Source organism: Tachysurus vachellii, chromosome 10 (assembly GCF_030014155.1).
Source record: "Tachysurus vachellii isolate PV-2020 chromosome 10, HZAU_Pvac_v1, whole genome shotgun sequence".
In the NCBI taxonomy this organism is placed as follows: Eukaryota; Metazoa; Chordata; class Actinopteri; order Siluriformes; family Bagridae; genus Tachysurus; species Tachysurus vachellii.
The window spans coordinates 24,498,330-24,522,079 of NC_083469.1; the positions used below are offsets into that span (position 1 = coordinate 24,498,330).

The window sequence follows — 23,750 nt, forward strand, 5'->3', positions numbered from 1 at the left end:
TATTTTCAGGAGAAATTCATCACCACATGTCATCTTGCACCTTATTTACAAAGCAGAAATATCCCGACACCTGACCGAGGCTCATCTACAATTTATGGACGTGTCAAAAATAAATAATGCAGCTGGCTGTGACCTTGAATACCAATTATACTCGGATCTGAAAATTTGTCTTTTGCTCACATTCTTTCCTTCACCTTGTATGTATCAGCCTCGAAAACCGTCACTTCTCTTTACTGATCCCTCTCACTTAATTTCATCTTTTTGCTTTACTTTTTTTTTCTTTATCTCTAGTCATCTCATGTTCTCACCTCTCTCTCACTTTCTCTCCCTCTCCATTGCTCTCTCTCTCTCTCTCTCTCTCTCTCTCTCTCAGGATGTGTTGGAAGGCGGGAATCTGCGTTCTCCTTTGCAAGAGCTCCATTATATCATCGGGACGCCAATTAAAGCGTTTAACAGTGCGGCCGAGTCTCCGCAACGCCCCCTACTGAGCGCTGAGGGAAAGAGCGCAGCCACTGGAGTGTGTGTGAGCGGAGGGGAAGCCGAGAGCAGCACCACACTCATAGCAGAGGGGGACATTCCGGCTCAGTTCACACGCGTCATGGGCAAAGGTACACATAAACAAACATGTTTGTCTTACTACCCTTGTGAGGACTACCATTTATGATGTGCTACACTTCAGTCTATGCCTTACTAAACAAATTGAACTAAACAAATTAAACTGAACTAAACAAATTTGTGGGGATAATTTCCTCACAATTTTCACATTTTTATTGTATCGTTTAATTTTGTTTGTCAGTCAATTCTCAAGGTTGTTTTGTGCTGCATGTAAATTCGTACATATAAGGGACATTATTGTGGCAAAACCTCAGTAATCATATCATTTCGTTATTTATTTATTTATTTTAATAAAAGCTGCAGTTTTCAACTCACTCATTTTCTACCGCTTATCCGAACTATCTCGGGTCACGGGGAGCCTGTGCCAACCCATCGCAGGGCACACCGGGGGGTTTAGAGTTGGGTGTGCATTGTTTTACAAAAAGTACTACAGATATTATATAGTAGTACAATGACAATATCTCACACTTTTTCTCACTGTGTGTGTGTGTGTGGTTATTTATTTTTATGAGGACCTCTTGTACCTACAATGGGAATATTTGACAACTTTGAGCTGTGGGGACACGGTGGCTTAGTGGTTAGCACGTTCGCCTCACACCTCCAGGGTCGGAGTTCGATTCCCGCCTCCACCTTGTGTGTGTGGAGTTTGCATGTTCTCCCCGTGCCTCGGGGGTTTCCTCCGGGTACTCTGGTTTCCTCCGTAAGGAGGAATGCATGGTAGGTTGATTGGCATCTCTGGAAAATTGTCCGTAGTGTGTGATTGCGTGAGTGAATGAGAGTGTGTGTGTGTGCCCTGCGATGGGTTGGCACTCCGTCCAGGGTGTATCCTGCCTTGATGCCCGATGAATGAATGAACATTAAAATCATTAGCCCCATATACTTATATAAATATGTACTGCATATGGGCACACAATCAGATAAAAACATACTCTCACAAACATTTATGCACAGTAGGTCCATAATGTGGGGAAAATGTTATTCGATCCCCTGCTGATTTTGTACGTTTGCCCACTGACAAAGAAATGATCAGTCTATAATTTAATTGGTAGGTTTATTTTAACAGTGAGAGACAATACATTTGACCCCTTCGCAAAAACCTTGTTGTCAATCACACACAGAGGTCAGACGTTTCTTGTAGTTAGCCACCAAGTGTGCACACATCTCAGGACGGATTTTGTCCCACTCTTCAGTTTTGAGGCAGATGTTTGGCAACTCAAATCTTCAGCTCCCTCCACAGATTTTCTATGGGATTAAGGTCTGGAGACTGGCTAGGCAACTCCAGGACCTTTATTTGCTTCTACTTGAGCCACTCCTTTGTTGCCTTGGCCGTGTGTTTTGGGTCATTGTCATGCTGAAATACCCATCCAACACTCATTTTCAATGCCCTGGCTGAGGGAAGGAGGTTCTCACCCAAGATTTGATGGTAAATGGCCCCATCCATCATCCCTTCGATGCAGTAAAGTCCTGTCCCCTTAGCAGAAAAACCCCCTCAAAGAATAATGTTTCCACCTCCATGTTTGATGGTGGGGATGGTGTTCTTGGGGTCACAGGCAGCATTACTCCTCCTCCAAGCATTGCGAGTTGAGTTAATACCAAAGAGCTTGATTTTGGTCTCATCTGACCACAATACTTTCACCCAGTTCTCCTCTGAGTCATTCAGATATTCATTGGCAAACTTTAGGCCAAGGATCTTTCGAGCGCTGCGGGATTTCAGTTCTTCCTCAGAGTAGTGTTACAAATTGTTGTCTTGGTGACTTTGATCCCAGCTGCCTTGAGCTCATTGACAAGATCCTCCCGTGTAGTTCTGGGCTGATTCCTCACCATCTTCTGATCATTAAAACCCCACGAGGTGAGCCCCAGACCGGGGGAGATTGACAGCTATTTTGTTTTTCTTCCATTTGTGAATAATCACACCAACTGTTGTCACCTTCTTACCAAGCTGCTTGGCGATGGTCTTGTAGTCCATTCTAGCCTTGTATAGGTCTACAGTCTTGTCCCTGACATCCATGGACAGCTCTTTGGTCTTGGCCATGGTGGAGAGTTTAGAATCTGATTGATTGATTGATTGATTGCTTCTGTGGACAGGTGTCTTTTATTAAGGTAACTACAGTAGTAACCTCAACTCATTAACTATATAAAAGACACCTAGGAGCCAGACATTTGACCTACGACAGGTACATGTGTGTGTGTGTGTGTGTATATATATATATGTAATAGAGACAGACCTACGACAGGTACAGTAACAGTCAAACGCAGCTCCTTTGTGTGTAGTTTAAATAGATCATCATTCAGTTTGTAAGTGAGCAAACAGACACCACTCATAACCTACATGTATAACTCTGTGTGTGTATGTATGTGTGTGTGTGTGTGTGTGTGTGTGTGTGTGTGTTATGAAGGTTGAGGTTATGAGGTTATGATGATCATAACCTACATGTATAACTGTATGTGTGTGTTATGAAGGTTGAGGTTATGAGGTTATGATGATCATAACCTACATGTATAACTGTATGTGTGTGTTATGAAGGTTGAGGTTATGAGGTTATGATGATCCTAACCTACATGTATAACTGTGTGTGTGTGTGTGTGTGTGTGTGTTATGAAGGTTGAGGTTATGAGGTTATGATGATCCTAACCTACATGTATAACTCTGTGTGTGTGTGTGTGTGTGTGTGTGTGTGTTATGAAGGTTGAGGTTATGAGGTTATGATGATCCTAACCTACATGTATAACTCTGTGTGTGTGTGTGTGTGTGTGTGTGTGTGTGTGTGTTATGAAGGTTGAGGTTATGAGGTTATGATGATCCTAACCTACATGTATAACTCTGTGTGTGTGTGTGTGTGTGTGTGTGTGTGTGTGTTATGAAGGTTGAGGTTATGATCATAACCTACATGTATAACTCTGTGTGTGTGTGTGTGTGTGTGTGTTATGAAGGTTGAGGTTATGATGATCCTAACCTACATGTATAACTGTGTGTGTGTGTGTGTGTGTTATGAAGGTTGAGGTTATGATGATCATAACCTACATGTATAACTCTGTGTGTGTGTGTGTGTGTGTGTGTGTGTTATGAAGGTTGAGGTTATGATGATCCTAACCTACATGTATAACTCTGTGTGTGTGTGTGTGTCAGTGTGCACACAGTTGCTGGTGTCCCGGCCGGATGAGGAGAACATCAGCTCATATCTTCAGCTCATTAATAAGTGTGAACTCCATGAGGTGAGGATTATTAACGGTATAAAGTAAATGACTAAAAAATAGTGTTTAAAATTTATTATATATGATATTTAACATTGTTATTTCAAAACAAATGAATGGACTTACAGTGAATAAACTTTCGGCTTTTCGGGGTTATCACCTTTGTGGCTCTTGTCCACTTTTGTCTCTCAGGCGTTCACAGAAACACAGAAAAAGAGGCTGTCGTCATGGAGGCAACAGGTGCAGAAGCTAGTACGCTCGTTTCCACGGAAACCTCTCCTGGACATGACTGGATACCGTCAGCAGAGGAGGTAATATAATGTGCACAGTTCGCTTTGACCAAGTGATCCAAAGTATTCACCCCCTCTCTTTGTCTCTATATCAGAAGTCTGCTTTATAACGAGTTTTAACTGTGTGCTTGTGGATACGGTGCACATGAGCAGGGAATAAGCTGGGGTAACACTTACAACACGTAGGATGATGGTGCTTGCCCCTTCCATTAAGCAGTTATCAGAAACCTCTGAGAAAATCATTCATCATTATGTGAGGACTTTTGTAACTCCTGTCCAGATTTTGGTAAAACATCTACACAGCTTCAGCTTGTGTTTTATTAGATTTCTATCATCACGATCTTCAGACTCTGCTCGATGTTTAATGTAAAGCCCAAAGCATTCAGTATAATTCAAACAAACACTTTTAACGATTTACACTATGTTCCTTTAAATGCTAAACGGTGCTCTGTCGTAGTGTGGAAACTCCGACACAAACGTTTGAAATATGAAATGGTAATCGAACTCCTCCTCTTCACCACTGCAGGTCCTAACACGAGCATGCAGTTCCCACAAGATTCCTCAGCTTTATCATGATGTCATAGCAGTGGCATGTCATGTTAACCTGTGTGTGTGTGTGTGTGTGTGTTGCAGCAGTCGAGGTTTTGGTCAGTCCAACTCCCTTCCCAGTGCTGTGTGTGTGGGCAGCAGTGTGTGTTCCCGGAGGAACCTGCGGCAGTTTCCGGTGCCATCTCGGAGTCTTCCTGCACCCCGGCTCGGCCTGCTGGGCACCACCGGACTGCTCACACACACACACACACCACGTAGTTCCAACAACACACCCACCAACCTGAAGCAAGGCAGACAGGTAACACACACACACACACACACACACACCACAGCTCTTGATTTGCCAAATTCTCAAGTTTAACTGCCATCTCAGTGCACTTTACTATTAATTGCTGACCTACACCAGAATATGTAGTCAGTCAGATTTAAGATAAATGGTTAGAAAAAAACAATTATACCGTCAGCAAGTGTGTGTAGTGTAGCAGGTTGTAAGCATTTCCTTTCTCCTCGCATGAATGTAAAGCTGGGAGGAAACAGAATGATGTGATCAAAGCACTTTCCATAATTTTGCTTGGTTTTCTGGAAGTAGAATAGAGCCAGAAGTCCACATAGGGTTTAATGTGCTAGAGTTTGTTCTAGTCTTGCTCACAGATTAACGTTAACGGATTAATGGTAATTACATCGCTTACCGCAAACTGAGTAATTAAGTGCTAATGGGAAACTGGAGAAACTTCAAAGCATGCGAGAGAATAGAACTGGTCCAACGAATCCTTTAAGTTAATCGTTTGGATTTTTGACGCTTTACAGCTTCGTACGTCATTTGCATAGAATTAAGAAAATCTTAATTTAAATGTTGCTTGTCCTCTGTCGCGTCGTCACTCGATTGTGTGAATGTGAAGTGTCAGACGTCTGATCAACGGTGATCAGATCACTGAAAACTTGGGCTTTGTGTGATCAGGTACATAAATTAGCAGCGTATTGTTTCAGATGTTTTGTTTTTTTTACTGGAACTTCTGATGATGTGCTGCATTCCACAAATGCCACATTGGTGCTGAAATGGAAGTTTTTGTATTGTTGATTCATGTAAAGGAATTATTATGAAAGCGCAGCGTCTGTTAGCTTGTCTTTCCAGTGCGTGTGTGTGTGTGTGTGTGTGTGTGTGTGTGTGTGTGCGCGCCACTGAAACATTTTCCTACGTTGTACAATGGGAGGAAGTTCCAACCGATTCAGGTCTGTGGGTTAGGGGTGTGCGTGTGTATGAGGATGAGTCATAGAGAGGAAGAAAAACGAATGGGAGGCAGCATGGTGAAGGGGAGAGGAGGAGAAAAAGGAGGAGAGAGAGAGGGAGAGAGGCAGTGAGAACAGTGCATAGGCATTTCCTGTTTTTCGCTGCCTCCCTGTACCAGAGGGCCGAGAAAGGGAAAGAGACTGAGTGAGAGAGAGCGAGAGAGAACTGTGACAGTGAGAGAGAGAGAAATGAGAGACAGATAAAAGAAAGACAAACAGAATAATCAGGAGTGTTTTTTTGGCTCAATATGACGACGTGTTCCCGTATCAGCTGTTGTCGTAATGTATCATACAGTGTTGTTTCCTCTCAGTGGAGGTTTTGACTCGTACTGCACTATTTTCTTTGTATAAAAAAAAAACAAAACAGAAAAACAAACAAACAAAAAAAAACCTGTGGTTCAATCCTCCTACCCAAAAAATCGGTTTCTTAGAACCATTTCCCAAAATGGGTCGATATGGAGAGCGAAGAACCTTTGCTATTAAAACGGATCTATAATTGAAAGAAGGTGAAAATCGATGTAATAAAAATGCTTCCCTAAAGAATCATCTCACTTTGATTCAAAAAATACTGTAGGATTTATTTATTTATTTATTTATTTTTTACTGAAACCTTCATAATGGTTGTATATAAAGAACTGAAACATTTGGGGTTCCATACACACACAATGCAAGGTGACGGAACCGTTTTAGGTTCTATATAAAACTGTTCTTTGTGTTGTACGTGCTCTCGTTCCTGAGGCAACTATGTACAGTAAAGAGGTGGAATGGAGACAGCAAGATATTATGCTCATTGTGTGTGTGTGTGTGTGTGTGTGTGTGTGTGTGTGTGTTGTTCAGGGTCTATGGTTTGCTAATCCAGGCGGCAGTAACAGCATGCCCAGTCGCACCCACAGTTCAGTGCAGAGGACACGCTCGCTACCTGTCCACACCAACCCGCACACCATGGCCATGTTCCAGCAGGCAGGTAAGAGAGAATCTCTCACACACACACACACACACACACACACACATTCCTGTCTTCTACACACTCCACACTTAACCTGGCTTACAGAAATTTTCCATTTACCCTCGTTTGGTGTCGAGGTTTGATTTGTTTAGTCTTTTTTTAAGGCTCTAAGGGAAAACGTTATACGATCCTAACCAGGTGATGAAAATGAGACAGGTCTTATATATAATAATCAAATCGCATCAACCTTAAAATCAAACCATTTGAATAAAACGCTGCATGACTCTCTGTAGTCTACTTAAACATCCCTGAGTCTCTGCATGTGGGGTCTCAGATTAGCTGGAAATACCGAACGTGTTTTAATTCGACGAGTTCATTTGGAGATGGAACTGCTGATGCAGGATTTTCTTTCTTGACTTTGGATATGGATATGTGGAGAGAACGGTTTTGTCAGAACAGAATTGTAATGTCATTTTGCTGTGTCGCGGGTTTTGTGTTGCTTTGGCGTCCTAAACGAATGCTGTACTGAGTGAATAAAAAAGGGACAGTAAACTAGCTTGGTCTCGGTGTGGAGGAATCCTGCCGAGGTCTTCTATAGAGCTTATTCACAAATGAGCTTCATGAGTGAACGTGTTCTGTGGTCATGTGAGGTGAGTGTGTGTGTGTGTGTGTGAGAGAGAGAGAGAAAAAGAGAGAGAGAGAGAGCGAGCTTTAGGAGAAGAGTGTTCCACTAACACACATTCCATAGAGACAGTTGCACTCTCGCCGGTTTCTGGCAGAGCAAAAAACCTTACATCAGCGTGTCAACACTCACTTCCTGTAGATTGTCCTTCATAAAAAGTGGACGATCCTGCAGTGTAGACAGAAGAGGAACCTTGTGTGTGTGTGTGTGTGTGTGTGTGTGTGCAGGAGAAGTAGAAGGAAAAGGGCAGCTCGTACAATGACACCCTTTGTACGCTGTGTTTCTTAGCCCTAGCCCGGTTACTGTTCTCTCTCTCTCTCTCGTCCGTCTCCTTTTCCTCTCTCATTGTCTCCTTTCTAGTTTTCCTCTGCTTCTGTTGCTTGTCTTTTTTCCAGACCCTTTTTTTTATACTTCCAACTACTTTCTCTCTCCTCCCCCCTCCTTGCCTTTTTTTCATCTTTCTCCCTTCTTTCATGTCCAAAACAAGGAGCAGAAAGTGACGGTGAAACTGACTGCCTGTCTTACAAGATCGGGATACGTGGTTAAACTGCGTAACGGTGTGTGTTTGTGTGTGTGTGTGCAAGTGTGTAGAGAAGACAGAGGATTTAGTACCTAAAAATAGCACATGGAGTATTGCACTCCATCCATCAGTCCCTGCCTGACTCAGCTGTGTGACCCTGTGAGGGATTTGTGAGACCCCGGCACTGCTGACTCAGCGTAAGCCTGAGTGTTTAACACTGACATGATGACGCGCTGTATACTCTTACTGCGGCTCTCATATGGCACAGGGCAAACGCTCCACACTGCTAAACCTCAGGAGAACGGTCTATTTGAAATGAGAACTAAAAGGTAATATTAATAGTTAACATGTTAATAGTACGTGTTAATATGTTTTCATATATTTATAATCCACTCTGGCCTCTAACATAGAAAAGGCTTTTAAGCTTTACTCCATCAGGATTGTTTATAACGTTTGTGTATCGATTATCGCTGTAAGGAAGATCGATTTAATTAAAGCATAAAACAATCTTTTCTGAAAGCATTGCTCTGAACGCCTGAGTTGAACCAAGACGTTTGCCAATACTTTTAGGAAACGTCCAATCAGATTTAAAAGTAGCTGCTTTTTCTACTTGCGTGTTCCTTTGCTAACTTGCGTGTGCCACGTGGTGTTTGTGGTGGTTTTCTGATCCTTCCATCCTGTTTGTGTTTGGTCGCAGATCTGCAGGTTCCTGTGACGGAGCCAGACATCAATAATCGATTGGAGTCCCTCTGCCGCAGTATGACTGAACATGCGCTAGAAGGTAAATCAATTCCTGTTTATACACTTCAGTGTTCTTTTTTCTCCAAAGTTTCAAAAATCACGCAGTTGCCCAGGAACCCAGGTTGATGATGTATGTTTTGAAGTATGCTGACAAACAAAGTCTATTTGTTTTTGCTGGTGCGGGTTTCTGATGCTGTGTGACGCTGGTAGGATGTAACAGAGCTGATCGATTGTAGTGCACTGTCACAAAGGCGGTTTATCAGAAGTCCTGAGATGTTGTACGGAAGAAGCCTTGAGAGGAACCGGACTCTTGGGTGACAGCGGATGGTGGCATTCTCAATCATCTTACAAACGTCTTTCCTTTCATTATTAACTCCTTGTCATGTTACACTATAACATGATACACGCTAAAGGACAGAGGTGCATTCGACTTAACCTGAAATCGGGAAGTCGGAGCACGGAATTACGTCATTTTAGATTTCCCTGTACTCGGGTGGGGTGACACGGACACCTTCATGGTCATCATGAAGATTTTCATGGTCAGTGGTTACAAGCTGTAGTCTAGTTTCTTACTCAGTACTCCAGCTCTTAATTTTATTCCTTATTAAACGCTGTTCTTTTGGACAGGACTGATGTTTTTTAAATCTGTGTGCTTGTTCATGGGTCCTGACACAAACCTTTAATCGTTAACTACGTCGGTGAACAATCGAGAGATCGACTTCACACACCAAACATAGTCCTAAGCAACGGAATCAATTTGCGATAAGTGGAGAGCGATTTTGACCACTCTTAGTGGCTTTAAAGCACTGCAGAACGAGAATTTCCTACTGTGCCTTTAAGGCAGCGCTCCTGTAAGCAGTGGAAACACTGGAATGGTACATTTTGTGCTTTGGCTTCAAATGCTAAGAGTTTGGAATGTGAACAAACATGGTTTGAGGTAGCGGTGAAGACTGGCCCGTTATGCTGTAAAGCGCTCGCAGAAAGTGTTCTTTATCGGCAAAACGTCTGAAACGACATCCTCCTTAATTAGGTCAAACACTGCCGCCGTGCTTCCACCGTCGGTCCCGAGCTGCAGAGGAAAATTACACTGTAGCTTTTGGACGGGGCAAGAATGTACTTTTCCGTCTCTGAAAGTTTTCAAGCGAAGCTCATCAGTTACTCCTTTGCCGACGTAACCCGAGCTGAAAGCGGCACCCACAACAAAACGTAGCAAATCCGTCAGACTGCAGAATAACCCCACTGCTCTGGGTGTGACTTTAGGCTGGGGGGAAAAAAAGGTGACCGTTCCCATATAAAGCGGAGGAGTTTTCCCTTCACATAACGAGGGTGTGTGTGTTTTTTAGGATCAGGGCTGAGACAGAGACCCTCAGTGGCCGGACAAGTGCGGCTTTGTGTGTTTGGAGCACAGTAAGGCACTGCGGTGAGCTCAGGAATGCCCAAGCCGCTGCCCACAGAGCTGGCTGTGTTCCTGGACCACTCTCAGCCAAAACGTACCCCCATCCCCCTTGGAGTATTTCCCCACTACACTTTCTACTAATCATTATAATTTATTTTATGTGCTACCTTGGGATTTTTTTTGTTGATGGATATTAGACATATTCCTATGTGCTCTCTCCCTCCCTGTAAGTTATTGTTGTTATTATTAGGCATACGTTCTAGACCAATAGATTTGTCTGATACTGTCAGGCACAGTGACAACACTCCGTCACTGATACTGACAAGCACCAAGGCCACGCCTCCTTCGCTAGGACTTAGAGGCAGAGAGTTATTCTGAATTAAACAGTGTTATAATGAATGCCTGACTCGTGCATGTTCTCCATCGTGTCTTTGTAGATGGTGTCGATCGGACGTCCACTATCTGAAGGAGAGTACAAAAAGGAGGTGGAGCTATACATGAATTGAAGAGATGGTGGAGAGGAGGGCCATCTGTGCGGCATACACCCGCTTTGTCCTTAAACTCCGCCCACTTTCTCATCTAACCAACTCAGTCAATGGTAATGGAAGTAATGGCTGGTGGGTGCGGCTTACATGCTACCATTCACCTTCTTCTGAAAGCCTTCTGCAACTGACCAGCTCCCATCATCATCATCATCATCATCATAATCATCAGCAGCAGCAGCGTCATCACACCATGACTACTTTTTCTTTTACATTTAGCCATCGGATATTTTTGGGAGATACAAAGAGGAAAAAACTTTAACCGTGATCAGAGGTACTGTATTGTGCTGAGGTTTGGTGAATGTGGAGAAGAGAACGGAGGACAGGAGAGATCCACAAGACTTGAGGACTGTGAAGCTGCCTCGCTGCCCACAGAAACCAAAAAAAAAAAAACAGCTGGTAATCAACATACACACACTAAAAGCCAGGAGTTGATCGTAATCTGCGTGGACTCACCAAACCGATTCGTTTACACACATCTATCAGTTATCATCTCCAACAGCAGCATGAGTTTACAAGTTTTTTGTGTGTTTCCTAGCTTCATTTGGGAATTATTTCCCAGCTGTTGTGTGAAAATTTGAGCAGCAGTGGTCAGAGAGGAGAACAGGAAGGTGCAAGAGACAGAATGAAAGACGGTACAAAAGGGAAAAGGGAAGTGATGTAAGCATGTGGAGGATGTGAGGTAGAACGAGGGCATCAAGGGAAGTGGTTGAAGGCATGTAGTAATTCTGGCTGAGGTAGATGTGTTTGTTCGGGATGGAAAGAGATACTTGGCAAGATTTCCAGCTTAAAATCTTGATAGAAGTCACTGATTTTGATTTGTTTTGTATTCGAATGTCTTCGGAAAAGCTTAAGGAAGTGAGAAGCATGGAAAGAGGCTAAACTGGACCACTGCTCGTCTGGGGCCGTATTTATATTCTTAGCTATATGCTTTGATATGGATTGTAAATAAATAGAAAAATGTACATTTGTTTTGCGTAACACTATCCGCATGCTGGAGTGACATGGGAAACTTTTACTTAATTATGTAGCTCCACCTAGTGGCCAACTCATGTAATGGGCAGTCATGTGCCTTCACATGGACATTCAGGCATCCATCAGAAAACAAGGGTTGATGGTTTGTTGGCGGTGACTTCAGATTGTTTTGCCCATGTGACAAGAAACACAAACAGCTAATTAACAGTTGAGTGAACAAAGTTAGACTGATAGCACAGTTATGTCAAGCATGTCATCCCTGGCTATATGTTACAGCTAACCTTTATTTATGCACCAATCTGTCAGTAATTTCTCAGTGTTTAAACTGACACAGATTGCAATTCATTGACAGAAAGACGCACCGTATAAAGACTTGAAGATAACAATTATTGATGCCTCTTAAAAGAACAGATTCGAAGTGCTCTGGCATTTGAGAAGTTTCAGTAACAAAATGCTAAAATGGCTTTAGCTTTTTGTTTTAGTTAGTGCTACAAGGAAATTAACTGTTCTGTTTATTCCACCCAGCATTGTCTTAAGGTCAGATAGTGTATTAGCAGATCACATTTGTAGGTTTATAGTGTTGAATAAGCTTTTCGGTTTAACTTTATGAATCTGGGCCTCGTTGTGATTTTCACTTCGAGTAGCTGTTTGATTTTGAACATTGATTAGAAATCTATAAATGTTGCTGATTTTCGGGGCAATTTCATGCCCTTACAGTGAGGGTTTGTAGAGTTTTGTAGGTTTTTCTTTCTTCTCTTATATAAGATCTTGTTTGTCATTGCACTCGGTGCTGTGAAACGCTGAACTATCGAAAGCAAACACTCTTATGTGCAATAGATTGGGCAAAATGTGCTGAAGCACACAAAGTAGATCATGAACTAGGGGTGTTCACTGGGGCTGGGATCCCTTGGAAAGAAAGAAAAAAGTTGTAGGTAGTAGGAGGTTTATATCTATCTATATATAGATATCATTCGGGCGAAGACGGGCAGATATGAATCTTGTGAGACAAAGAATGTTTAACATGGGAATGTGCTAATGTGGCAGTTTACTGCATTCATCTTTAGTAAGTGTTTTATCCTGTTCAGGGTCACTGTGGCTGAAATATCATCAACTAGGTTTGTTAGACATTGAGGCGTACAGGTGTAATGAAAAGTACCTGTCAGAGTTGGCAGGATTTAGATTGTTTGAGTCCCATGAACTCCCCTATCATGAATCACAGTGTGTGTATGTTTTTAGCTCTTCACTGCCAACAAAACACCACAATAACAGCACCTCAAGCTAGATAATGTCCAAAGATGCTATCACATTTTAGCAAAGTGAGAAAAAGAAATAGTCCAAAACCGTCTCTGCTGATCAAAAGTGGCCTTTTCTCAATGTCAAGACCTGTAAAAAGGGACTGGAAATTACTTCATAAACACATGACAGTCAGAAAAGAATAACTGTAACAGCGAGTGACACAGTTTTCTAGCTAACTCGTTAAACCTGAATAGTGTTTGCTTTGCTAACTACAGAACACAAAGCCTTAACGTTTCATTGCTAATTCATTACCAATCGATCTAAACTATCTTCTGAGTTTTAATGAACCCTTCATTCTAACCAGATAATGTTTAATTAGATACCTAGTCGTTTTGCTGTGTTTAGTTTATGCTATGCTAGTCAGAAAAAAAACCGTCTCTGTAGCTTGTGGCTAATTAGCTAAGCTAGCTAAGTTAGCTAACTAATTGTTTATTAGCTAGCGCTGTTTATTTTTCGTTGGAAACTTCTCACAGCTCTCCTCTGGGATTTGTGGATCAGAAACAAGGAGCAGTTTTTTGTTGTTGTTGTTGTTGTTGTTGTTTTCTGCGTATATTTTGTTCCATAGAGTCGTCGATCTCAGCTCGCTCTTTGCTAGCAAGCTACAATCCACCTGTTTATAAGTGATTCTTCATTCTAGGTCTGAGAAAGCACACACACATCCTCTCATATCATGTAAGATAACGTAAACTCTGACGTATTAAATCATTTAAAAATGAAAACGTCCATTAAAACTTACAGCACCTGAGAAACGTCTCTAGAGACTTTGTACTAAAAAAACAAGCACAGAATGATGCGTCCTATGCTGCGTTCCCTAAGAATGACACTCTTATTGTGAGTTGAGTAAGACGGAGCAGAGCATGGCCTTGTTTACTTTTCCTTACACTTACACACGGTTAAATTTACATAAAGTAAGTAAGTAAGTAAGTAAGTAAGTAAATAAATAAACTCCCCAGAGAATGACTTGTGTACTCGTTACTTGTGTACAATACCGGCGCTTTAAAAGTGTGACGCGTTCAAGGGCACCCTTAATTCTCTATACTGTTACTGTTCTGAACAACAAGGCGTCCTAATTTTTTTTTTCTCTACTTTTGACGAGGAAAATAGTTGTACAGAAGCATGCAATTAGGGCTTCGTGTGGTGCATTTGTATCACAGCCACTCAACACTGCCATTTGAACGAACTTTATTAGTAAAACTCAAAAGATTATTATTTATTCTTTCTTTTTTTTTTTCTATTATTGTCGCAGATGTTATTGTATTCATTAGATGTATTATTTAAGATACCGTATGTATTAACTTGCTATGGCTGGTAACCATAAGTACATCTCATGTTATTTTTGTCCTTTATCTAAAATGACTGTATTTTATAGTCTTTGTTTGATTTTTGTTCTTAATTCACTGATTTGTTTCTTCTTGCTCGCTCTGGGATCCCCGGTGGCCTGTCGCATGCTGTACAGTGCTGTGTTTGGACATTATTATTATTATTATTATTATTATTACTATTATTATTATTATTAACACGTTATTATATAGATGATAAACACAAAGCTGAATTATTATTTTTTTAGATGGGTTTTGCAGTCGTGTGGCAGCGCGCGTGTGCACACTGAGGTGTAGGTGTGTGTGTGTGTGTGTGTGTGTGTGCGCGTGCGTGAAATAATGTCTGGTTGTGTTTAAACCTATGTTTTGCCAAATCTGAGCTGTCGGTAACATATATTCGCTGTGTCTACATTGAAAACGCGTAAATATATATTTATATCATCAACCTGCGTGTTTTTTTTTTTTATTATTGTTTTTTTTTTTGTTTGTTTTTTTTTACTATCATCACTTTTGCTTCAGCCTACAAACATCACTTTATGTAAGGACCCGAGTGTTAAATTGTCATCATAATTACAAACAAACAAGTAATAATCTCAGAGCAACAGACGCACGAGACATTCAAGATCACCTGCTTAGTACCGAGTGCGCGTGCGCCCAATGAGCGCGAGCGCAGGTGTAACTAATCAACAGGTGTTTTTTTTTGTGTTCATTCGTTACTGCACACGACTGCAACCAAAAGGTCAACGAGAAAGATATTCCAAAGTGTTTAATTTCTTTTTTTTAATATATATACCGGCTCTGTTCATACATCAATTATCTTTCTTTCTTTCTTTCTTTCTTTTAAAGGAAAAAAAAACAACTCTTGCATCTATACTGTATCCTGTACCGCTTTACTGTGTCCTTTAATTATCTTCAAGAGCCGATGTCCTGTATTGACTGCAGGCTTACACACACACACATATATATATATATATATATAAATATATATTATATACATATATTTTAAAAGACCATCATATGTTTTAAAAAAAAAATAAATAAATTAATAAAAAAAAAAAGGGAAAATTTACCCCTAAAAAAAAAAAAGTAATTTATATTTTAAACCATGCATGTGAGGCAGGGAAGTCGTATTTAGAATAACAAATGGCAGTGCCTTTTCTTTTTCTTGCTTTTTTTTGTTTTGTTTTTGACTCAGATATTTAGCCGAAATGTAAAGGATTTTATATGGATTAAAATATGTAGTGGTTAATAACAAAGCTGGAAGCATTGACTGTAAAATATATATATATATATATATATATATTAAAAAAAAAAAAAAAAAAAAAAAAAGATTCCAAACCTACAAACCTTTTTTTTTTTTTTTTTTTTTTTTTTTTTAAAAAAAAAGGTTTTATTATTATTTTTTTAAAAGGAGCATGTCCTTTTGCTGGCCTCGTCTGTCAGATAAACACTTCAGTACTGCTTAGGTACTTTCAATGCTGATATGAAGTTATATGAGTTCTACCTGTCTGTCCAACAATCAGATGTGTGTATACTTTTATTTGTTGTGTTAATGGAAATGGTAATTGTCTTTTTCATTTTGTACATGTACGTTTTCAAACAAACGCTGCAACTTCTCCTGTGAGAAATACGCCGAACGCTACCTTAAACAAGACGGCGAAAAACACCACTGTTAAATACTGTACACAAGTCAAGAAGTATTTATCCTAACTGGACACTTTGGTGTTATAATAAGGGAGATACAAAAACATGGGAAGTTTGTCTGTTTGAATCTTAACGTGAACAGGCTCAGATCTGATGCTCAGATTTGTCTGGGAGTGTTTGTTTTCATGTTGAGTGTGAACGCTGTGTGTTCTGTATGTTAAAAAAAAAAAAGTCTGTCTGTGTGTCGGAAAAAATGTTTTTCATGCAGTCTGTGTTTGACATCAATGCTTGACATCTTTGTAATAACCACAGACAAAAAGTATTAAAGAGTAACTTTTGGAGAAAAAGTGGATTGATTGAGAAGTGACACTTGAGGTAAAGAAATTGTTTATGGTACATTTCATGCAATCTGTAAAGAAGACCTTGGATGGGATGAAAGTATTTTGTCTCACACACACACACACACCCCAATGGGCAGCCACACACTGCATGTTTTGTGATTTTTTTTTTTGTGGTTGGAGAACCCTGAAGAACCCCTGAACAGACAGTAACCCCAGTTCAGGGTCAACCCAAAGACCCTCTGCACCACAACATAAACAAACCTGAACCCATGTTTGAGTAATCTATGAGTATAAACCAGTTATAATTGAAATGTTGCATGTTGCATGTTGTATTCGCTCTAAAGTTTTAATAAGAAAAACGAGAGTGATTTCCAAATGAACACTTGAGTTCTGAATGATTAATTACTTGGATTAATTACTTGGATTAATGGTTCCAGTTAAAACCCTTTAGAAAAATTAAACTTAAATGTAAAATTTCTGTTAAGTTCTGGTCTAGATTTGACCTTTTTTTCATAGCATAAGGTTGTTTTTTTTTAATCGAAAGCTTTACCACACAATGGCATCAGTTCTGTCTTTGTAGATGAGTAAAGACAGATTGGTTTGGGATAAGAGGAAGGCATTGGCAAATTATTAATCACTCTTTACAACCGTGATAAACATAAAAGTACATCTGAATGCACAAGGTGACAAGAAGAACACTTCGGCCTCTGGTGCTGTAAGCCAAGAACAGAAATCTGAGGCTCCGATGATCTACCTAAAATAATTCCTTGAGGAAAGTTATATAGCTTAAACTCTAGAAAAAAAATAAAATAAATAAAAACAATCCTAGGTTGAAATTGCTTTAGAAATCAAATAATCCTTAACTATCCAAAGATGTTGATTAAAAAGATGGCTTGCTTCTAGTAAAGACAAAAACAAAAAAACTCAACATGGTTACAATCGATTTTGAAACTTAATTTATTTTCTTATTAACTTAACATCGTTTTGCTGTAAATGAACACTGATGTGTATACAGGACTGAGTCCTGGTGAAGAAGGCCACGTGAACAATACTGGAGCGCTAATGTTAAGTGCTCGCTTTCTCGCTTACATTTACGTAAAACACACACACGCGCGTGCACACAAACACACACGTATATCAACCATTATGTATCCATTCTTCTGAATAGATCATTTAAACACAAAAGAATGACTTGGAGGTGGTACGTTCCAAATCAAACTACTCTAATATATCATCTGAACCTGTGTTCTGATGACAACACAGTATAAAATTTCACTATATGTTACACTTTATATGTCTAGAAATATTCAAGTAGTAATCTGTATTCTTTGAGCCTATGGTTTCAATCTACATTTTCTTGGATCAATGATGCTGTGATGCGGACAAACACATCAGAGCTGAGATCGTTTCATTTTTATATTAAACTTCACACTTTGGTCCTTATTGAACAGAGGAAAAAAGAAAGAAGACGATCGCTGTACTAGAGGCAGGACAAACACTGATGGCCTTCGATACAGCATGTGTAGGAGGCTCAAGTAACACTATTACACAAAGTACACAACTATGTGGCTCTTTAGCAGTGTGGTTCATCAGTTACAAATTACAGAGTTAATACAGACTGGGTGATGATCGAACTACACACCTTACTCACGGACACGTGACAAAAATGACACCATGGTTTCAATACTGTACTCTGACCTGGGATTACAAAGGAAACTGAAAATGGTTGAACTGCAGAAACAATTTGCATGTTTAAGATCGGATTCAAATATGTTTATTTTTTCAGGCCATCAGTTTAAGCCAATCAGAATGTCTTATCCCTATCGGTTTAGGCCAATTAGAATGTCTTATCCCTATCAGTTTAGGCCAATCAGAATGTCTTATCCCTATCGGTTTAAACCAATCAGAATGTCTTATCCCTATCGGTTTAAACCAATCAGAATGTCTTATCCCTATCGGTTTAAACCAATCAGAATGTCTTATCCCTATCGGTTTAAACCAATCAGAATGTCTTATCCCTATCGGTTTAAACCAATCAGAATGTCTTATCCCTATCGGTTTAAACCAATCAGAATGTCTTATCCCTATCGGTTTAAACCAATCAGAATGTCTTATCCCTATCGGTTTAAACCAATCAGAATGTCTTATCCCTATCGGTTTAAACCAATCAGAATGTCTTATCCCTATCGGTTTAAACCAATCAGAATGTCTTATCCCTATCGGTTTAAACCAATCAGAATGTCTTATCCCTATCGGTTTAAACCAATCAGAATGTCTTATCCCTATCGGTTTAAACCAATCAGAATGTCTTATCCCTATCGGTTTAAACCAATCAGAATGTCTTATCCCTATCGGTTTAAACCAATCAGAATGTCTTATCCCTATCGGTTTAAACCAATCAGAATGTCTTATCCCTATCGGTTTAAACCAATCAGAATGTCTTATCCCTATCGGTTTAAACCAATCAGAATGTCTTATCCCTATCGGTTTAAGCCAATCAGAATGTCTTATCCCTATCAGTTTAAGCCAATCAGAATGTCTTATCCCTATCAGTTTAAACCAATCAGAATGTCTTATCCCTATCAGTTTAAGCCAATCAGAATGTCTTGTGCATGTTCTCTAGGCTTTTTCTGTATTTCATGACGTCCTTTATTTTATGACTTTGATTCTTCTGTTTATTATTATTATTATTATTATTATTACCACTATAATTAAAAACAAAGAGGACGGTTACTTAATACATCACTATTGTCTGAATTAAACATTAAAATAGATTATATACACAGTATAGTAATATTTTTTTAAAGACATTCTTTTTCTACAATAATTGATTAATTTGCTTTTTTCCCAGAAAATAAAGTTATATATTGCAGCTTTAATGCGAGTCAGGTCACAAATGCTTTGATAAAAATACGGCAGCGGTTGCTGTGGAAGTCGGTTTTGGGACGTTGGGTGACATTTGTATTCCTCACTGGCTTATTTGGGTGCTTGAACTATATTGTTCCTAAGTGGTTTTGGATAAATGGATCTTATAAATGAATAAAAATATGTGGTTAAAATGTTTGATCTAGTTTATCTAAACATGATACGACAATAAAAAAACTGTTGGCTGTAATAGAATTTGAATCCACGGACCTATGAATGATTTGAACGCGCGCGCACACGCACACACACACACACACACACACACAAAAACACTAGGATAGATGGTTTAACAGAGGTCTCTCCCATATCCGCCTCTGTGTAGAATACACTCAACAGCAGCACAGCCTCACTTAGAGGCCAATGTACAAACAACACGATGCTGAGGGATGGACATGTCGAAGAAGGATGTCTGATCTATACACATGGTTCGTCTCAGCTCCGGATCAACGTGAGGAACTCGTCTCTGGTTTTGGGGTCCTCGCGGAAAACGCCCAGCATGGTGCTCGTCACCGTTTTACTGTTCATCTTCTGCACACCTCGCATCACCATGCACATGTGACTGTCAGAGAGAGATAGAGAGAGACAGCAAAACACAGAGAGAGTGAGAAACACAGAGAGAGAGAGTGAGAGAGAGACAGAGACAGAGAGAGACGGAGAGAGAGAGAGAGAGAGAGAGAGAGAGAGAGAGAGAGAGAGACTCTGTGTGATGTAACAGAATCAGTTTCGGTTTCTAATCTGATTCAGGTTTTATTCATGACTGTTTTACAGCCCTTTTTCTTTGGATTGACATTTATGGTATAATTGTATAAAGCAGTGCTTCAGTTTAGAAGCATCTGCTTTTGTTATGTTGCTCCACTCATTTACGCACAATTTCCTTTCATCCATGAGCAACGTGTAGGTCAAGTGGCTATAAATGTTGGATTTTTATCAAAATTTAGACATTCTGTTCGAGTATGAAGTGTGTTCCTACGTTGCCTCGACAACCACTCCGACTCCAGCGGGCTGTAGAGCTTCAGTGATGGCGACGGCGATCTGTTTGGTGAGGCGTTCCTGAACTGAAATAATCAACAACAAAATAAAATGAAAAAAAAATAACAAGACTGGAATCATACAGGTTTCATGCTGAACTCAGGTGCGAGGTTAGAGTGTAACTGTAAAAAGAGTGAAGACAAGTGAGGGAGGAAAAAGAAAACAGAAAAGAGAGACAAGGGAAAGAAAGAACGAAAGGGGGTTAAAAAAAAGACAAAGGGGTATGAAGAAAATGAATAAATATTGACACAACTGGGAAAAAGAAACAGTAAGAGAGAGAGAAAAAAACAGGTGGAAAAAATTTTTATAGAATCAAAAAAAATTAAGGTATAGAAATACCAGAATGATAGAGACACTGAGGGAAATCAAGACAAAAACGAAGAGTATAGGAAGGAAGGAAGGAAGGAAGGAAGGAAAGAAGGAAAACAAGAACCAACCAACCATACAAGGAAATAATTAAAGGAAGTAAATCCTGATCAGGACTGATATTGGACTTCTGTGCTAGTCACAGTTTGTCCATAACGAACACCATGTTCAAACATAAGGGTGTCCATCAGTATACATGACACCAGGGCACCAGGTCGATTATCGACTTTGTGGTCGTTTCATCTGACCTCCGGCCGTATGTCTTGGACACTCGGGTAAAGAGAGGGGTGGAGCTGTCAACTGATCACCACCTGGTGGTAAGTTGGATCCGATGGCGGGGGAGGAAGTTGGACAGACTTGGCAGACCCAAACGTACTGTGAGGGTCTGCTGGGAACGTTTGGCAGAGTCTCCGGTCAGAGAGATCTTCAACTCCCACCTCCGGCAGATCCCGAGGGAGGTTGGAGACATTGAGTCCGAGTGGACCATGTTCTCCACCTCCATTGTTGACGCGGCCGCTGGGAGCTGTGGCCGTAAGGTCTCCGGTGCCTGTCGTGGAGGCAATCCCCGAACCTGGTGGTGGAAGTAAGGGATGCCGTCAAGCTGAAGAAGGAGTCCTATCGAGCCTGGTTGGCTCGGGGGACTCCGGAGGCAGCTGATAGGTACTGGAGGGCCAAGCGAGCTTCAGCCCGGGTGGTTGTGGAGGCAAAAACTCGGGTCTGGGAGGAGTTCGGTGAGGCCATGGAGAAGGACTATCGGTCGGCCTTGAAGAAATTCTGGCAAACCGTCCGGCGCCTCAGGAGGGGGAAGCAGTGCCCTGTGCACACTGTTTACAGTGGGAGTGGGAATCTGCTGACTTCGACTGGGGACATCCTCGGACGGTGGAAGGAGTACTTCGAGGTTCTCCTCAACCCCACCAATATGTCTTCCACTGAGGAAGCAGAGGCCGAGGGCTCAGTTGTGGACTCGTCGATCCCCCAAGCTGAGGTCACCGAGGTAGTTGAGAAGTTCCTCGGTGACAAGGCACCGGGGGTGGATGAGATCTTCCCTGAGTACCTCAAGTCTCTGGATGTTGTGGGGCTGTCTTGGTTGACACGCCTCTGCAACATCACGTGGCGGCTGGGGACAGTGCCTCTGGACTGGCAGACTGGGTTGGTGGTCCCTCTGTTTAAGAAGGGGGACCAAAGGGTGTGTTCCAACTACAGGGAGATCACACTCCTCAGCCTCCCCGGAAAAGTCTATGCCAGGGTACTGGAGAGAAGAATTTGGCCGATAGTCGAACCTCGGATCCAGGAGGAACAACGCGGGTTTCGTCCCGGTCGTGGAACACTGGACCATCTCTATACCCTCGCCAGGTTGCTGGAGGGTTCATGGGAGTTTGCCCAACCAGTCCACATGTGCTTTGTGGATCTGGAGAAGGCATTCGACTGTGTCCCTCGTGGTGACCTGTGGGGGGTGCTCTGGGAGTATGGGGTCCGGGGCCCTCTGCTAAGGGCTGTCCGGTCCCTATATGACCGGAGCAGGAGTTTGGTTCGCATTGCCAGCAGTAAGTCAGACTTGTTCCCGGTGCATGTTGGACTCCGGCAGAGCTGCCCTTTGTCACCGGTCCTGTTCATTATTTATATGGACAGGATTTCTAGGCGCAGTCGGGGGCCGGAGGGAGTCCGGTTTGGGGACCATGGGATTTCATCTCTGCTTTTTGCAGATGATGTTGTCCTGTTGGCTTCCTCAAACCAGGACCTTCAGCGTGCTCTGGGACGGTTTGCAGCTGAGTGTGAAGCAGCAGGGATGAGAATCAGCACCTCCAAGTCCGAGGCCATGGTTCTCAGCTGGAAAAGGGTGGCTTGCCCTCTTCAGGTTGGTGGAGAGCTCCTGCCTCAAGTGGAGGAGTTTAAGTATCTTGGGGTCTTGTTCACGAGTGAGGGAAGGACGGAGCGGGAGAGTGATAGGCGGATTGGTGTATCTTCTGCAGTAATGCAATCGATATACCGGTCTGTTGTGGTGAAGAAAGAGCTGAGACGCAAGGCGAAGCTCTCTATTTACCAGTCGATCTACGTTCCTCTCCTCACCTATGGTCATGAGCTTTGGGTCATGACCGAAAGGACAAGATCCCGGATACAGGCGGCCGAAATAAGTTTCCTCCACAGGGTGGCTGGGCGCTCCCTTAGAGATAGGGTGAGGAGCTCGGTCACTCGGGAGGAGCTCAGAGTAGAGCCGCTGCTCCTCCACATCGAGAGGAGTCAGCTGAGGTGGCTCGGGCATCGTTCCGGATGCCTCCCTGGGGAGGTGTTCCGGGCATGTCCAACCGGGAGGAGGCCTCGGGGAAGACCTAGGACACGCTGGAAGGACTATGTCTCTCGGCTGGCCTGGGAACGCCTCGGTATTCCCCCGGAAGAGCTGGAGGAAGTGTCTGGGGAGAGGGAAGTCTGGGCGTCCCTGCTTAGACCGCTGCCCAAGTGATCAGGAAAAGGGGAAAAAGTGTGATAGAACATGATAAAAAAGATATTTGTTGAGCAGAAGCGCACGTTACCTTGCAATCTTCTGCTGTAGATTTCGACGATCCTGTAATGAGAGAAGTACACAGAGACACGGTGATGTGTGTGTGTGTGTGTGTGTGAGAGAAAGTGTTACTGCTGTTGGAATTCAACATAGAGAAACACTAGTGTATCAGCACAACACACACTCTGACATGTTAAATCACTTCCCACTGACAGATTGGGCAGAGACGCTACAGTCACTTATAATATATAATGCGAAATAAAGTCTTGGATTTCTGCATGAGGTTCTAATCACCTTTCACACCCACAGTAATCTGGAAAGGAAACTGTGTCAACCGTGTGTGTGTGTGTGTGTGTGCACGTGCACAAACACTTCTTGAGTAAACCTGCTGTATGTGTGTACTGTAAGAGAAAGTGTTAAGCCTCTGGTATTAAGGTCAGAGAGGATCAGTCCGGTCCCTTACGCACTGGAGCTAATCGTCTTAAAGCTACTCACACTTTCACACACAAACACACACATGGAATGCCGGGATGTACAGAGACGGCGACTGAGCAGCTTCACAGTAGTGAACACAGCCTGCTTTAATAAGGCTTCATTA

At 41.7% G+C, this 23,750-nt stretch overlaps 2 protein-coding genes across 5 annotated transcripts in view; one reads left to right on the forward strand and one right to left on the reverse strand.

The window, feature by feature from the left end:
* The window catches only part of samd4a (sterile alpha motif domain containing 4A), a 45,065-nt gene extending 30,270 nt beyond the window's left edge, over positions 1 to 14,795 (forward strand). For all 3 annotated transcript variants that reach the window (XM_060880442.1, XM_060880441.1, XM_060880440.1), the window contains 7 exons: positions 374 to 608; positions 3,743 to 3,828; positions 4,000 to 4,118; positions 4,731 to 4,944; positions 6,771 to 6,897; positions 8,779 to 8,862; positions 10,656 to 14,795. In XM_060880442.1, the coding sequence (XP_060736425.1) occupies positions 374 to 608; positions 3,743 to 3,828; positions 4,000 to 4,118; positions 4,731 to 4,944; positions 6,771 to 6,897; positions 8,779 to 8,862; positions 10,656 to 10,684 (894 nt within the window). In that variant the 3' untranslated portion in view covers positions 10,685 to 14,795. The remainder of the gene's footprint in view (positions 1 to 373; positions 609 to 3,742; positions 3,829 to 3,999; positions 4,119 to 4,730; positions 4,945 to 6,770; positions 6,898 to 8,778; positions 8,863 to 10,655) is intronic.
* A 2,481-nt stretch (positions 14,796 to 17,276) lies between these two features.
* gch1 (GTP cyclohydrolase 1) overlaps positions 17,277 to 23,750 on the reverse strand; it is a 16,825-nt gene continuing 10,351 nt past the window's right edge. For both annotated transcript variants that reach the window (XM_060880444.1, XM_060880445.1), the window contains exons 5-7: positions 23,184 to 23,215; positions 20,231 to 20,315; positions 17,277 to 19,819 (exon numbers count right to left, since the gene is read on the reverse strand). In XM_060880444.1, coding sequence (XP_060736427.1) covers positions 19,693 to 19,819; positions 20,231 to 20,315; positions 23,184 to 23,215 — 244 coding nt within the window. In that variant the 3' untranslated portion in view covers positions 17,277 to 19,692. The remainder of the gene's footprint in view (positions 19,820 to 20,230; positions 20,316 to 23,183; positions 23,216 to 23,750) is intronic.